At 33.2% G+C, this 17,007-nt stretch overlaps 1 protein-coding gene across 1 annotated transcript in view; it reads right to left on the reverse strand.

Moving 5' to 3' along the window:
- Positions 1-17,007, reverse strand: part of ROBO2 (roundabout guidance receptor 2) — a gene marked incomplete at both ends in the record, with an annotated part of 582,120 nt that overhangs the window by 117,275 nt on the left and 447,838 nt on the right. The window contains 2 exons of the mRNA XM_079704897.1: positions 885-896; positions 5,397-5,524. Of these exons, the coding sequence (XP_079561023.1) occupies positions 885-896; positions 5,397-5,524 (140 nt within the window). The remainder of the gene's footprint in view (positions 1-884; positions 897-5,396; positions 5,525-17,007) is intronic.

The raw sequence follows: 17,007 nt of genomic DNA on the forward strand, positions 1-17,007 counted from the left end.
TGTGTCAAATTGAATGACTTATTAAAGTATCTCTTGGTATATTAAAGAAGCAGTGTACTAAATTAATTTATTCATTCACCCCCCCATCCATTTATGCATATATCTATTTATTTACTTATAACTCAATTACCAAGATTTCTTTTATTCAAACACATTTCTCGGTAGGTTAAGCAAAACTTTAAAAGAGATGCAGAAAGTTTATCAATACATTTGAAAATACCTTATTTTTGTTTACAAATAACTACCACTTAAATTACTGCAAGTGCAAGCTGTTAACTTCAGTTTTGCAAAGCCAAATGAAGAAAAAGATATATTCAAACAACTTTTCATGCCAAAGAACACGGCTCATCCCTCCCTTTTCCTCTTAGTGTAAGCATCAACTTACAGTAACTTGAAGCATTCTACTAAATTTTAAGTAGGCATGCAGATTATAAGTATGCAGCAGTACAAAATACCCTTACAGAGCAGAGACTCTAAGCAGCTTAAAATAAAAGTGCATAAAATAATAGAACTTCTTAATTTAGTTCATAATCTTTTATATTAATGAATATCAAACATAACTAATAATTGAATATTTTATACACATAAGAAAAAGGAAGTATTGTATTTTTCTCAAGAAAAGTTAGAAGTTTATGATATTCATCATTCATATATTCTTTTACAAGAAAATTGTTACCTATTAATTGCTAAGTAACAAAAAGCCACTACAAAACGGTTTAGAAAAGTGATGAAAAAGTTAGGAGCAACTTTTACAGCAGACAGTCCCTCAAGTAATATTTTAACAGGGGTGAACAAATGTATTTCATTCAGTCATATCCTACTATGCATGAGCTATGAAGCATTGTACAAAGCCATGCGAAATGGATAGAAGGATGGCTACTTACCAACAGGGCGAGCTGTAGACATTACAATGGTGTGGTGAGAACATAAAAAAGAAATTAAAAAAAAAAGAAAGAAAAGAAAATTATCAGAATGCATGATGTGTAATGTTACATTTAAGTATGGACAGTAGGGTGATTTCTAGTCTCATTATTCAAGTATGAACAGGATGTCCTAGCTTGATAAAAACTGAACATAATTATAGATAGAACTCTAAGAAAATAATTACTTTGCACACTGAGTTTAACTCTAAGCAATTTGAGAGATACTTTACATAAGGTCTTATTGTCATCATCATTTACTAGAGTTATTATTTCAAAGATCTTATTAGAGTTAAACAGCCTTGTGTTACCCCAAAGTTAAGAACCTGATGAATATAACTATTCAAGTCACAGGCTAGCAAATGCCATGTCAATAAAAGAAGGCCTTGCTGTCTGATTTAAATAGCAATTGGATTTTAAGCATGGTTAGTCAGAACCATTACAAGGACTACAGAAAAGGCCCTGACACTGCGTTTCAGCCAGTAATAAGTTAAGATCACATCACTTTTCATCCGTGGACAGGGTAGATGAAAATATAACAAATAAGTTGGAACATCCTTAGAGATTTCAACTGAGTAGCTCTCTAACTACTGTTAAGCTCTTTTCTTTTTTTGGCAGAGGGCAGGAAACAATGACTGACAAATAGATTCTTGTTCATACTGAGAATGGCTTTCAAACTGCTGCTTCAACAAATTATTGTTTTTTTATTATTCTATAACTTTCAATCACTAAAATCAGTTGTCATAGACTGCCCACTTTTTTAATGCACAGAAACTATAAGAGACACACATGGGTTTAATAATACTTTCTTTAAAAAGAATAATGCCAAATCAATTTACATAGTAAACCACTTTATATAAAAGCAATGGACAAATATAAAACATATGGTCCCATTTTCAAATGAAGAAGAAATAGATTTAGTAGCGTTTGAACTTTTATTAAATCTTACATTTCAAAATATAAATTTATTCAGCAAACAAGTGTTTCATCTGTACCCCAGTGGGTAAAGCTCCAGTGTGAACACAATGTAACTCTCGAACTTATGAGTAGTTTTGTCTTGATGACTTGTTGGCATGGTGAGATAGATATAGCCATTGAAACCATATTTATAGACCTTCATTCACTCAACAAATACATCACAATTCTAGTTCTGTGCAGTCTTTGAAACTATATTGGAGTTTCTTCTCTATGAGATTCATGGTCTTAGAATATTATTCACAATTAAAGGGGGGGTAATACAACTCAGAGAAGACTGAAGCAATTATAGCAGCTGAATGAAAATTCTAGCTTAGTGAAACTCTAGTGTGTCCTACAGTCTATAGTGCGTTTACTATAGCAAGAGGGAGAAAGTAAGTTGAACTATACACAATAATTTCTTTCTTTTTTGGGGGGGGGCACAAAAATAACAACTGAGAACAAAACAACAGACTAACGTAATGAAGTTATGCCTTATTCTAACTGATGAGATTTCTCTTGATTTTGCCAATGTCTAGTAGTAAAAGTACTTTGTGTTTCACTTTTGAATTTGCATTTTTCAGGTGCCACCTCCAGCTGAATCTGAAACATGTTTCCTTTAGAAACAAAAAGGCATTTTGAGCCTATGATTGTAAAGAGAGAAAAAGAAAAAAACATGGCAAGAAATCATGTTTTAAAGAAATAAAATATATTTCTTAGTCTAGGAAAATTCCAAAAAAATTAAAGCTTTATTGCTCTAGAACCAAGATAGTTTTCCCAATGAAGCTTTGATTTATGCAAAGCCAATTTAAGCAACTGAAAAATGGGAAAAAATATGTTTACGAATATGCAGTTCGCGTTCACTCATTTTGGAGCCACTTTAAAAAAGTTCTATTAGATCATGAAATATTTGATTAGAAGATAAATGCTAGCAGGCTTATTATTATCTAGCAATATTGCTTTCTAATTTTATGTTCGTCTAGTCAGCAAAGGGAGCTACTTGTTATTAAGTTTAATTTTATAGTCTATTTTCACCATATTTCTGAAGTGGAAAACAATTGAGTAAGTCTGTTTCAGATTGTGATTATAAAACTTCTTTTTCTTTTCTCAAACTCGCTAAAGTGAATATCATGATAAAATTTTAGCACAATAAAACTTGTCCTTGTAACATAGCAACATTTCATCCTGAAAAAAACCCAGCAGGTGGATATTTTCAAAATCAGCAAATTAAACTAAACTGTGTCCCTGCATTAAATGGATGAAAATGGATGTGGCCTCTTGGGTCAGTTGACCCTGTTCTAATAAAACAATCCAGAGAAGGGCTGAACCTTTCATTTATGTGCATAGAAAAATGAGTGTAAAAAAAATAAGCCGTAGATAATATTTTTTTTTCCGTTAACCTCTTAGTATGAGAAATCCCAACCGCTTTTCCTAATGGTAAAAAGTATTCTTAAACAATTTTTACTCCACATTCTATTATATTATGGAGGTTTTAATTCTTTAACCCTGTTTTTGAGGTTTCAGTCTTAGATGAAATGCATACTACACAGATTAAACACTCTAATCCATTTACAGAACACAGATTAGGGGAGAGACCATTAAGGTTTGCTGATTTAAAAAAAAAGAATCCTATGGAAAACAAACAACTCTTTTATTAGTTTTGTAAATTAGCTTCAAACATCCATCCAGGAGTAGCATGCTTTGTTAAATGAAATGGTAAACCTGAAACTTTCAACAAATTATGAAAACAATTAGCTGGGAAAGATCTTAAAGCAAACAGACCACTTCAAATCTCATTCATCCAAGCATTCAAGTATAAAAGGAACCTTGCTGCTTCTACAAACAAACAACTCCTCACATTTTCTCACCATTTGTTTAGTCAGCAAATATTTTTTTGACGGGAACATTTCTTGGTTAGTTGTTTATTTTCTTTTTCCACTTACTTTAGAAAAAACAAACAAACAAACTTTGGGCGAATTATGGTCAAGTGAATTGCTTTTGCAAAGGACTGACTAGATAAAAGCAAACAAATATACATAAATATATAATCACCTACCAGAAAATGTAGGTTAACTATACTAAAGTGGCTTACAAATCAGATGTTGATCATATTTTATCAGTATATATATTCAATTGGTGTATCATCATAGCTTTTTGTGAGCTGTTAACTAATGAGGAATGAAAATGTTTTTAAGCTTCTAGCTTGCTAATTTTGTCTAAGTTTATTTTATATCTAAGTCCACACTAGAATATCTGGATGGGGGGAAAATGGATTAAGTGGAATAGGAATGAAGTGATTGAGAAGTCTGAAACTCACCAGTTTTTTTTCTAGGTATCCAGAGTAAATGTCTCCTAACATTTACCTGGAGGAAGGTTTTTTTTAATGATATGATGCCCAAATCATACATCTGGCAAAAATCATTCTTCTTACCAGCTAGAGGACCAGTCTGAGAATCCCTGACACACTTCTTGCCAATCCAAATTCCTCCAAGCCTTTCTCCTAATCTTATGAAAACTTCTGTGAGCAAAGCTGCACAAGGCTAAGAGGTCTGACTGAACAGGGTGAGATGCAAGTGAGACATGGATATAAACATGCAGCCAACTTCCTTATCATAAGGGATGGGAGGAGGAGGCATTAGTTAAGGTACTGGAAGAAAGGCTGAAAGACAGAGCAATGGATGTACTTGCTTATCTCTGAAGTTCTGTGGGTGTAAACAATGCCATGGGTAATATCTATTTGGCGAGAGTAAGTGTAGCTGTGTACTTGGTACTACTTGGTACCTTGGGCTATATAATTTACTCATGTGGATCAACATGCACCACCAGGAAGGTAGCTAATTCATTCTAGCTCACTGTAGGGTTAAGTAATGCTTTCTTTCACTTATAAGCAATTGCAGGGAGTCTATAAATGAAAATTATTCCATGACTGAGAAAGTGCATGATACCCAGAAAGTGAAAGTTATTACAGAAGTGGCACTGACTATTTCAATTTTTTAAGGTGAATGAACTTCACAAATCACTTTCTAATTCAGATTTTCTCAACATGGGAGCTCCTTTGTGTCCATTTTTCACATTTGGAAGCAGTGCTAGCTTTTTCAGATTGCTTTTTGAATGCTGAAATAAAAAAGGATTTCAAAAAAAGTCTACTAGTATAAGGTGACAATCTAGTAAACAGAAAACCAAGTATCTTTGAAATTAGTGACATTTAAAAGCAGTAAATAGTTCAAAACAATGGAAACATAAAAGATTAGTGTAAATCTTTCCTATTTTTAAGATTTACTTTTAAACTACATTAGCTATTATATATTAAATAAAAATTAATCACTTCAAATGATCATCCCTTCAAACCCAAATTTGAAAGTAATTTTACTTCAACTAAAAAATAGAGAGGACACAAAATCTAGGCATTTTAATGTAATAATAAAACAGCATAAGCTATTATTTTGATTGTGAGTTCACTTACCAATTTAACCAAATATTAGTCTGCTGGTTCAATTGTATTTCACATCTTAAGTCTCTTACCTCGGACTGTGAGGGTAGCAGAAGCTTCCACTTTTCCAACCCGATTCTCAGCAATACACATATATGTGCCTTCATCTGTACTAATGGCCTTTTTAATTCTCAGTGTGTAATCATCTTTGATGTCATACCTGTGTAGAATATGAATTGGTTTTATTAAATAATATTGATTATATTTAGATAACACTAAGTATTCACCTTCATTTTTCTCTCTTATACTGTATTTTACCTAAAATAACATACACACACACACACACACACACACACACAACGTTCGGCCATAAAATGCAATTGCTTAGATTAAAGGTACTGCTAATAAGATCATTAATTTTGTATCTTATCTCTAGCTGCTTGATTATCAAGTACCGATAATTTAGATATGTATACAACTCTGGCTGCATCAAAACTATCAAAGGTATTATTTACACTTTGACTTTTTTGGTAGCTCTTAGATAGTAAGAAAACAGTGTATAGTTCTATAGTGTATAGTTCAGTTTCTTGGTGAGTTCTGTTTTTATATTTTATAAGTTACACTGCATTCAAATATATGATTTATTTTTTAGGTACCTGGAATATAATAGAGCTGAAATATATTAAAGGAGAAAATTATCTTATTTGTTGGCAAATTGACAAAACAGACATTGGCTAAAATAATTAAGAAGGGGTAATCCTTTTTTAAATTAGCAATATTAACTTTTAAAACATCAACATGCCTTGGAGTGATTTCTGGAAATGCACGTCCTCGGCTCTTTCACAAACATTTATCGTCACACTTTTATTTTTTAACAAGTACACTAACATAGTAGTTCAGAAAAAAATTCTAAAATTTTAACATGAATTTTTTTAAGAGCTTGCCTAAGACTATGCTCTTATTAGATTCTAAGAAATTATACAAATTGATGAAGAAGTTATCTTTACATTGTTTTCATATCTGATTTTTCTTCTCAATTTTCACTGATGGTCTTTGTTATTTCATGCACACATTTTTGCAATAGCTTCTGGTTGATCACACTGACTGTCCTCCTCATACATACCACACAGTTAAAGCTATATTTCCAAAATATTACTTTAATTGGTTCTGCCTGCTTACAACTAGCTGTGACTTCCTACTGCTTTCGGGACCAAAAAAAACTTTTTAGGCTTGCACTGAAGATTATTATAATCAGATTTCTTCTACTTCTAGATAGTTATAAAAGAATAACACAGCTTAACATTATTACGAGTTGAGACATGGACCTAATAAAAGTTCTGTTTTACAGAACTCTGCAAGACAGAAATCAAGTGTCTATGAACCAAGCCTGCCAACTAAACTCAACTATCCTTGCTCCTCCGTCCTCCAGTTATGGTGGTTACTTTTCTGTCTGCATATTTTGGGTTAAACTTCTGCTGATTTACAATGTCCTAAGTCATGAGGGAAGCCTTATCTTCCACTCCTCTTGTTTGAAGCCATCCATTACCACACTAGAAAACCATGATACTTCTCTCCTCAGAAGAAAATAAAACAATACAAACAAACAAAACCCAAAACCGACCCCCCAAAGCAAACAAAAAAACTTATTGCTACACCAATCATTCTGCACTTGCTCACATTTTGATTTGTCTATTTTGATAGAGGCAGAGATCCTGTCTGCTTCACTCACTGCAATATCCAAAACCCCAACACAGAGCTTTTAACATCCAGTAGAATAACCAAGTGGTTAAGAGCACAGACTCTGGTCTTTGAGATTTTTAAATAATCTCTCCAACTTCTTGTTCACTCTTTTCGAACAACATGGCCCTTTTTCCCTAGCTCAGCATAACAACCTAATTACCACTGTGTCTTTGTACTTCTCTTATAACTTCAGGGGATGCCCTTCCCCTACAGTTTTCATTGCTGATCATTCTTGACTTTCAAGATAACCCAAATATTCCCTCAAAGATATCTTCTTGACCAAACAATGTAAAGTAGCCCTTTACCCACCAGTTACATTTTAAAATTACTTTTACTTGTTTTTATTCTTTGTTTTCATATTTTTTGTTAGTTTTAGTACTTTTTATCTTTTTCACAGCACACATCTCTATCAAATTTTTGTTTGCTTGTTTATTGTCTTCCTAGTTTCCAAGAGCATGTATGCTCCATGAGAACAATAATTGATTCTCTCTTGTTCCAAACTATATACTCTGAGCCCTATCAAACAGCTCCTGAGATCTTGGATGTGCTCAATGAATGCTTACAGAATGAGTGATGAACCATCCAACAAATTCTTAAAATTCTTCTATAGTTCTTTCATAGCATGGTTATTAGTAAAACAATTGTATGCAGAACTGAAAGGGAAACTAATATGAAATATAGAACTCTATTATATCAAGAAACAGAGTAGTGTTATTAGCTTTATATATCAGTAGTTAGTTCTGAAAACTAATGTTTTAAATCAAACAAAATACTGTAAATGTTAAGACTCACAATATTTAATACATAAATGCTACTATGGAGATAGAGCTAAAATAAAGAAACTAGCAAATCCTGACTAGCAATCTAGACTTTTGATTTACATATTATCACTGTAAATTTCCCTCTGTAAGTTAGTAACATGAAAAAAACCCTCTCTCTCTGCACAAAAATAAATGAAATAATTCTAGAAGAATATCTAAAACAATGTGAAGACTACAGGAGAACAAAGTAAAGCTTTGTGCTTTGTTCAATGCTTTTGAGAATATCAACTCATTATTTTGGCAACTAGGGTGGTTTCTAATCACATGTGTTATTAAAATAAAATAATGACCAAAAATGCATTTGCATAGTGTTCTTAAATATACTTTTTAATGTATTCTCATAACAATTCTGGTAGGTAAGGAGTAAAGTTATTATGTCTCCTATTTTAAAAATCAGAAATTTTAGGCATATAAACTTCAACCTGAAACTATATAGTTTATTTTTACACTTTTATAAAATATGGCATAGTGGAATATTATGTTCAATTTTACCCCCTATTTATCAGGAAAGGAATTAGAGACATAAAAATGGAAAAGGTGACATACATGAACTTGAACTCTTAATGTGTAAAAACAATAACTTCAAAAAATATAATTTAAGTCTAGAAAACTATGAAGAATATGAATCAGTGAACATGGAAATACTCAGGAAATCCCCAAATATCAATATTAAAGGAGAATACTTGAAGCCTAAATAAAATACCTTTAGGATAAGAGGGGGGAAAAGGCTATTTAATTATGCAATTATAAGAAAATACATGGAAATTGGTTATTCCAGGCAACCAACAGATTATAAATTCTGAGACATAGGGGAAAAAATGAAAAAATATTGAGTCTAGTCTAATGTTCTAATTTTAAGATTAGAAAAATAATACTTTGCTATTCAGAGTCTGGGAATTCATTGGTAGCAAAAGTTTAGACCATATTAAAAATTAGCTCTCCTGGCGCATTCTTCATCAATTATATTACAGAGGTTACAACTTTCTACCAAAAGAAAGCATAAAGTTTCAATTTTTAAAAATCATGATTTATGAATCTATAAAGAGAAATTAAAGCAAACGGGGGATATACTACCAAAATGGCAAATACTCCCACAAATTTTTCCTTAATGGGTTCAATGAATAAATGGTCAACATGCCAATTAAGCTTTTAGTGGCAGAGTTGTTATTAGAATTCAGGCCTTGTGGTCTGACTACAGAAATTTACACTGGATACTATAAAATCATAATTGCAGTTTGCTCATTTGTGGACTGAAGTCTGCATGAGAGCAAGCGGTGTATGTGTATCCATGTGTGTGTTGTGTTTTGGCCCACTAATGTTTTAAAATTATTGGAATAACTGATATTTAAAATTTTGACACTTTCACATAGAAATTTGGATTTTCAAATCAAGGTCTGTCTTCCTCCAAAGTACACACTTTTTCTCCTTCATCACACTGCCTACATGGGTCTAATAGAACTGTACAACTGTAGACACTGCGGTCCCTTCCAACATGACTGAACCACTGTGCCAGTCTCTAGCCTGAATGCTGACAGTACCCACAACCCAAGAGACTGAAGCATGTCATGGTACCTTTGCCAATTTTCACAATAAGATACAACTCACATCAGAGAAATTATAAACCTATAATTATGATCAAATTAGCTCTTACCTGCAAAAACTTAAGATATTTGAGGGTTGGTTTTAAAGAAATTATGTCTAAATAACTTCAAAACCCAGAAAGAATGAGATATTTGACTCATTGCTAGTTTCACATTTAGGCAAGCTGAGGCAAAATATGACAAAGTTCCTTTCCCAAGGCCACACACATTGAGACAATTATAGTCAGGAGAAAAATTGTCATGTGTATCGACTACCGGTCTCTGCTTTCTCTACAGGTCATGATGTCTCTGAGACAAAAACTTGCTTCCTAAAAGTACATATTTCACAAGAAATTAGATGTCAAATATTTCCACAGGTCCAATAATTGTGGCCTTATTTCTTGTATTTCTTTCTGGATAAATTCGTACATGCTTAATAGCCATCTCATTGATGCTTTACACTACTAGATTGGATAATTGGGGAAACATTTATTTTTCTCTAGAAAGCAAATATTGACTGAGTAATATAAATAATTATAAATAATAGTTCCTTATATTTAAAAAGATCGTTACAGTTTACAACTGAGATTCATATAAATTTCACAACAATAAATGACTTAGAGAAAAATGCCTATTTCCAAACACCGTTTTAAAGAAGAAGATTCTGAGACTGTTGTCTCGAGTTATAGAGAGACTGAAATCCATGTCCTGTGCATCGGTGTCCATTTAGTTTTCTAACACAGAGCAACACACCTTTTCCATTTGATATGTGTGTTTATTGCTCTGTGTGCATGTGCTTTGAGCAGGTGTGTATTTCTGCATCAGACTCTATGTTCAGAGTCTCAAAAACTCCAGAAACTAAATTTTATCAATATTTTCCATTTTCCTCAGTATTACTCTAAAACCAACTCTAATCCTAGGAGGGTCATAAATGTGTTTCCTAATGTATATATATATATATATATATATATATATATATACTTTAAAATTATTGTTTTATTAAACAATCTAATGTACCTAAAATTTTCCCTGATTTACTCTTAGCCTTCTTTACATAGTGGAAAATAAATTTTTAGTAACTAGAGCACACTTTGATATAAAACAACTAGTTTTCCAACATGGTATGATATTATATGTGATCAACATGTAGGAGGTATTGTCTGACTTTAATTAAAAATAAGAAAAAAAAAAAAGAAACAGATGAAAAAACATTACTGGTGAGGAAATCCTAACAGAAATTGGGTGATTTTGATTGTGAAATCTGCCAGTCTCAGACTTGTATAAATGCAGTCATTGTTGCCAGGTTTGATTAATGACAGTTGTACAATCATGTGCTGACAGTCCCCACTACAAAGATACCTTTTTTTTTTTTCTGATATGAAACACTGCTGAAAAATGCAACCCAATCAGATTTGGCCCCCGGACAACATGTGCTATCATCACTGTACCGTGAATTGAGATTGATTGGTAACCAGCTGTGACAAAGTGGGAAAAGAAGCTCTGGTTTTTGTGTTGTTTTTTTCCCAAAGGAAAAAAAAAAAGAGAGAGAGAGAGAGAGAGAGAAAGGGAACTAAATTGTGTCAAACCGTTACCATCTGTTCAGCTAAATAATAAACAAAACAAAATACATTTCTTTTAATACTTAAAACAACAGTTTGTATGCAAGGTTCTGTTTGTATGTGATCTTAAATAATCTTAAAAATGTGTCAAAAGAGAAAATATTACTGATATTTTAAGAAACAGAATACTATATGTTAAAATCACTTCCAAATTTAAATGAGATAATCTATTTTATTTCTTCCTGCTAAAGAAACCTCTCACAACTAGTGGGAAGAGTTCCTATAAATCTAAATTTACTTTGAAAATACCAAACAAGATTTTTGAAAACTGGCAAAGTTTTATAACATAACCGCATTTTATACATTTCTCATACTCTGCAATCCCCACTGTACCTTAAGCTTCTAGGGTAGGAACTTCTCATGATTTTCTGGCTTTTATGAATATAACTAAGATAACTTAGGGACCACCCCCTCCAAATCTCCCAAGTTATAGAATTTGAGAGGAGAAAAGACGAAAGAAAATACACTACATTTTCTATTACAAACTGGAATTTTACCATGTTCAGTTTAAGTCCCTGTATCTCATTGCCTTGTTTGACTTGTGTGAGGTCTCTACACTAATAAAACTTCCTGAAAGACCGTTCTCATCTCAAAAGCACCTTTGTTTTTCGTGGAAGGAAATTTATTTTCTCAGCGTTTTTAGTTTTGAAATCACCTACTACTTCTTATTATAGAATGTCTGGCTCCAACTCTAGAATGAGTGTTTTGAATTAGCACTTAAAACTTTATTATGTATCTGCTATATTAATCATTAAGTTGGCCAATCGTAAAAACTATGAATTGAACCAGGAAATATTTAATATCTACACAAGTAAATGTTTCTTTCCTTTTAGGGAGACTTGAAAAGTTTGTTTTCAGTTTTCAAAATACTTGCACTCTATCAAAATAGCTGAAGATCACCTTACACCTTTTAGATTCTTTCAGAAAATCAAGGAATGTCTGCAATAATAGGTGTTCCATATTCAGTGAAAATTTAACTATGGAGCTTTTACATGAAAATGTTACAAAGTCTATTGCTTTGTTTTCAACAGAAGAATTTTTAAGATTAAAAAAATCACTTATTAATCTCACGGAATCATTCACTGATACTTAGAGACACACCGATCAACTAATCAATACCACTGTAGGGATGACAATGAACATGGAGATGCAGCCAATTGCAACTCAGTGATGTTTTTCAATTGCACAAAAAGAGTGCATTTTAGCAATTCACAACTTCGAATCAAGGCACCCTTCTATAAAACATAAACCTTCTGGGAGAAATTTAAATATTTTGCTTCTTTCACGCTTGGCAGCTGAAAACAGGAAAAGTGGATCAATTTTCCTAAAACGATCTTTCTGCTCACAATTTATCAAACAAAATCCTTCCACAGATAATAATTGAAACTGTTATTAAAACTAACGTAAGCACTTCTTGGTAGCCTAAATCCCAGGTGATATTTTCTCAATCTATAATATTTAAGGTGTATTCTAAAGCGGAGCTTTTAAATCACAATTGAGAGCTGGGACCCTGAAATGAACACAATAGGCCATTATTTTGTTGGCAAAAGGATACCAAGTAAAGTTTTCTATACTTTATAGCCTACGTGGGTCACATCCTTTTTTTTATCTACAATTATAACGCAGGCTAATGTTTACAGTTTGGATGAAGCAACCTTTATCTATTTTTTCAGGGTTCCGGTCGTAAGCAAGACTAGGCAGGACACTTAAGGGCAGTATGAAGAACAGATATCATTTAAAAATTAAAATTAACATAACATTCATTGGGAACAAAAATCTTGGGAGATTAGACTTATAGGGAAATAGCAAGAGAAAAGTGGTCCCCAAAGAGAACCTGCTGTTCTATTCTGGAAGCTTATACGGAAAGCCAAAATGAAACTTGAAATATGATGGCATTCTTCACTCTGTCTTAATTAACCAAACAATATTTTATCCTTTTTTTGGCTTTCTATAAATGCTATCCTCGTTATCTTCATCCCAATCACAGGTGGCTCTACCCTTGTAAGCTTGACCCATCAATGGAAAACCCCTCTTCTAGTCTCTCTTTAGCACAGCTGAGAGAGCAAGGAGTTTTCGAACTAAAAAGCTAAGAGAAAGCAAGCAAACAAAAAAGATAACTAAAATACCCACAAGAATATAACAATAGTTAAATTAACACAGGGCACATTTCAAATCACAGGATAATAGGCCCAAAAGACAAGGTCTCAAAATGACTGCCAGGGAAGCCCAGACATTGATTATCTTGAAAACAGAGTCCCTCTCTGGAGACTGGGCAATTAAACCATACTACAGCCGAGCCCTTCCAGAAAGGCCAAAGCACCCTGCTCACTCTAACTAAAAGTGCCTCCAAGTTTTAATCACTGAGGCTATGGCTGTCTTTTGAGTACCCCCTGTCTCTCCCATCTTCTACACCTATGACAGACATCGGACACTCCAAGGGTTAACTCCCCTGGCAAATCTGTGGACAACTGTGAGGTTCATAGCCTGGTACCCTTGGTAAACATCCAAGTTTCCGTCTTCTGTTATCTTATTCTCTCATTTTCACCTCCTCTGCAGTGAGTTTTATCTCCTCTGATATAACCTCGGACAATTTTTTTGTGTTCCTCTTCACAAAATTTTTCACTGTGCCTTCTTAACTACCTGTTCATTGATCAACTTCTTGATCCTCTATCTTTCTCAGATTTTCACCTTCACCTCCATGCATTAATAGAAATCTGGCTCTTCCCTGTGGGTTTGTGTAAGGGTGGAGAAAGAGTGAAAGTGAGAACATCTTCCCAGATATTCTAAATAATACCCAGAGCCTGACATGGAGCAGTTACTCAATAAATATTTTGGGAAAGAATTACATAGCTTCAAAACAAACAAAGCAAAGTTTCAAAAGCAAACCAAAAAGTCCTATCCCATTGAATAGTAATTATGTTATCCAGTTTTCAAATGGAAACTTTAGACTTTCTTTCCATTTGAAAAAGATGGCATTTCATAAGGACCTACTTCACAGGAATGCTGTAAGGATTAAATGAGTTAATACATTAAGAGTGTTGAGACCTGAACCTAGCATATGGTAAATGCCCAATAGGTGTCACGTGAGATTTTCCGTAGCTGCCCCTCACTTCTCTAACATCTCCTCCTTCAGAGATATTGTCTCCATCTCCCTTTGCCATTGTTTCATAGCAAGATCCTGGAACTTTTCTTCAGTTGGAATGGCTCCATCTTTGAAATCTAAAGTTCAAATATCTGATCCTGCCATAACCTTGGATGGTTCCTACTCTTTTAATCAGTTTACAAACTGAACATCTTCCTCCATTTCTATCACTCCTTTGCATCAACACTTATTTGTCTACCCTGCTTAGATTCCATGGCCCTAAGATGCTTGCCAGTATCCTCACTTTTCTTGTCCCACTGCCTTTCTGTTGCATTTGCCTAGGAAAACCTCAATTACGTATTGACATAATTGTGTGTGTGTATGTGTGTGTGTGTATATATATATATATATATATATATATCTTATAAAATCATGTACTCTTCCTTTCACACTCATATGAAATCAAGTTCAAACCATCCTAGAGATATTGGGATTTTCCTTTGCTCATAATAACAGAAAGGAATGTTTAATTATTTTCTCGATTGTCCTTAATATGCAACCATTTTGTGATAATGTTTTCACTAACCTTTAGCAGATTATTCAAATAATATCTGCAACTCCTTAAATGTATTACTTTTAAATACTTTTTAAAATATTGCAGTTATTATTTTAACTAATTAGAACAGAAAAATTTAGGGTAAAAAGTGCAAATATATCACAATTAAGGAGATAATGTTGGAACAAATTAAGTGCTGAAGCAGGTTAAATTATCCTCCAATTTAGAAATAATTATTTTATTGGCATAAGTGCATTTAAGACAATTTGGTTTTACAATAGGACTAGAAATTGCAATATCAGATTTGGAAAAGTGGATATATCTCACAGTTTTGTGTTTGATTAGAATTTAATCTTAACTTTAAGTTCTTTTAGAAATGGACTTTAGAGATTAAATTCACAAGAGTCCACAGAACTCACAGCTCAGACCAGACCTTTTGATTAGCAGCTCCCATTCTTCTTGCACTCTTCTGAGTTGGGAATGAAATCTGTGCAATAAGGGACTTCGCTTGGGATAAAATGAATTTTTAAATTTGCCACATACTTAGTGGCTTTGCAGTATTTGATGGACAAACTCCAGGAATTCTCCTTCATAGGTGTTCAAAGTGAGCGCTAGGGGAAGGGGAGGCTTCTGTGTCCTCAGAGAGATGTTCATTCTAGGCGGTTCTATGGAAGGTTCAAAAGGCTTTCTTTTCTTGCCTTCTGCCCATAGAAACTTCCTTGTGAAATATGCTTATGGAGTAATTTAGAAATTCAACATGACATAGGAGCATTTATCATTAAATGTGTCACAGAACTTGTGGGTTGATAGGTCTATTTGAAAATGAAGGCTCAGACACTTCTCTAATTAAGCTACTCAACTAGTTTGATCAATTCAGCAACAATTTCATGAACAAGAAATGTAAAGAAAAATTCCCTGTCTCATATATTCTAGAAAATATGCAAAAATATACATTCACTTCAAGTCATTAGTGAACCAAAGGATCTTCTTCTCGTGTTAAATGATGACATGTTTATGTCAAGTCCATTCATGGTATTATTTGTCCATCTCACTGGTATAACCTTCATAGTTAAGGCAATAAGAAAAGACTATTATCTTTGAAATCTATCTTTGAACTATATTCTATTATTTTTGTCCTAACATTAAAAACAAAAATAAAAATCAAATAAAATAGCATTCAGGTGAGCAAGGCCCAGTTTCATCGTTTCCACTAAATTGGGTTTCTCAACCTCAGCACTATTGACATTTTGGGCAGATTATTCTTTGCCGTGGGAGTTGTCCTGTGCATAGTAACAGGATGTTTAGTGGCATTCTTAGCCTCTCCATACTAGATGAGAGTAGCACCTAATCCCCCAAATGTAGCAATTAAAAATGCCTTCAGACATTGCCAAATGTCCTTTTAGGAAAGGGAGAAGCATAATTGGCCCCAGTTGAGAGCTACTATACTGTACTGAATGTGTATTTGGTGAGCCCCACATGTTAGATGTAGGACTGGATATTTGAGATCAAGATAATATGGGAAAGGGAGTTGGGGAGTCTGGGAGAAAAAGAAACAATTACAATAATGATGTCAGAGAGACCTGGGCATGGACTCCAGCTCTGCCACCCACAGGTCCTGTGATCTTGAGCACATAGTTCATTTGCTCTAAGCCTCAGTTTCCTCCTTTGTTAAAAGAGGGGATTCATACTTCAAGGCTGTTGGAAAGATTAATTATAAAATGTGAAACAGCCTAACATGAAGCCAGTGGGTCCTCAAAAAATTACAGTTTTTGTTATTATCTTAATATAATTTTCTTTGAAACAAATTATTTTAGTGTAGTAGTTAAGAGAGTATACTTTAGGGCTAAAGTGCTTCAATTTAAATCTCTGTCTGCCAGTGAAATTTGCTTCTCAGATCCTTCAACTGTAAAATAAAGATAGTATAAAAATACTTCATGAGGCAATTGTGACAATTGATTAAATGAGTTACTTGCATGTAAAACATCTGTAAACATTAGCTTTTACTCCCATAATCAATTTTAAGATACACATTTTTCATATTTTAAGTCTCTGAAATTAGAAATCGTCTATCAGAGATGGCATATCATAGTTGATTTGGCAATCTTTTTTCTGCTTAACTCAGAGAAAAAATACTCTTGTATCTCAAAAATAATTCTAACTTGAATTCAGTTATATATGGTATTATTATATGATTAAAAATGATTAGGTTAAATAAATCTTTTGACTTTTCTATTTATTAAGGACAACATCATTCAGCCAGGCACCCAACCTCAGAATAAACTTCAGTGTTACTTTTAATCCCTCT

This window comes from Hyperoodon ampullatus (assembly GCF_949752795.1).
Source record: "Hyperoodon ampullatus genome assembly, chromosome: 5".
Lineage (NCBI taxonomy): Eukaryota > Metazoa > Chordata > Mammalia > Artiodactyla > Ziphiidae > Hyperoodon > Hyperoodon ampullatus.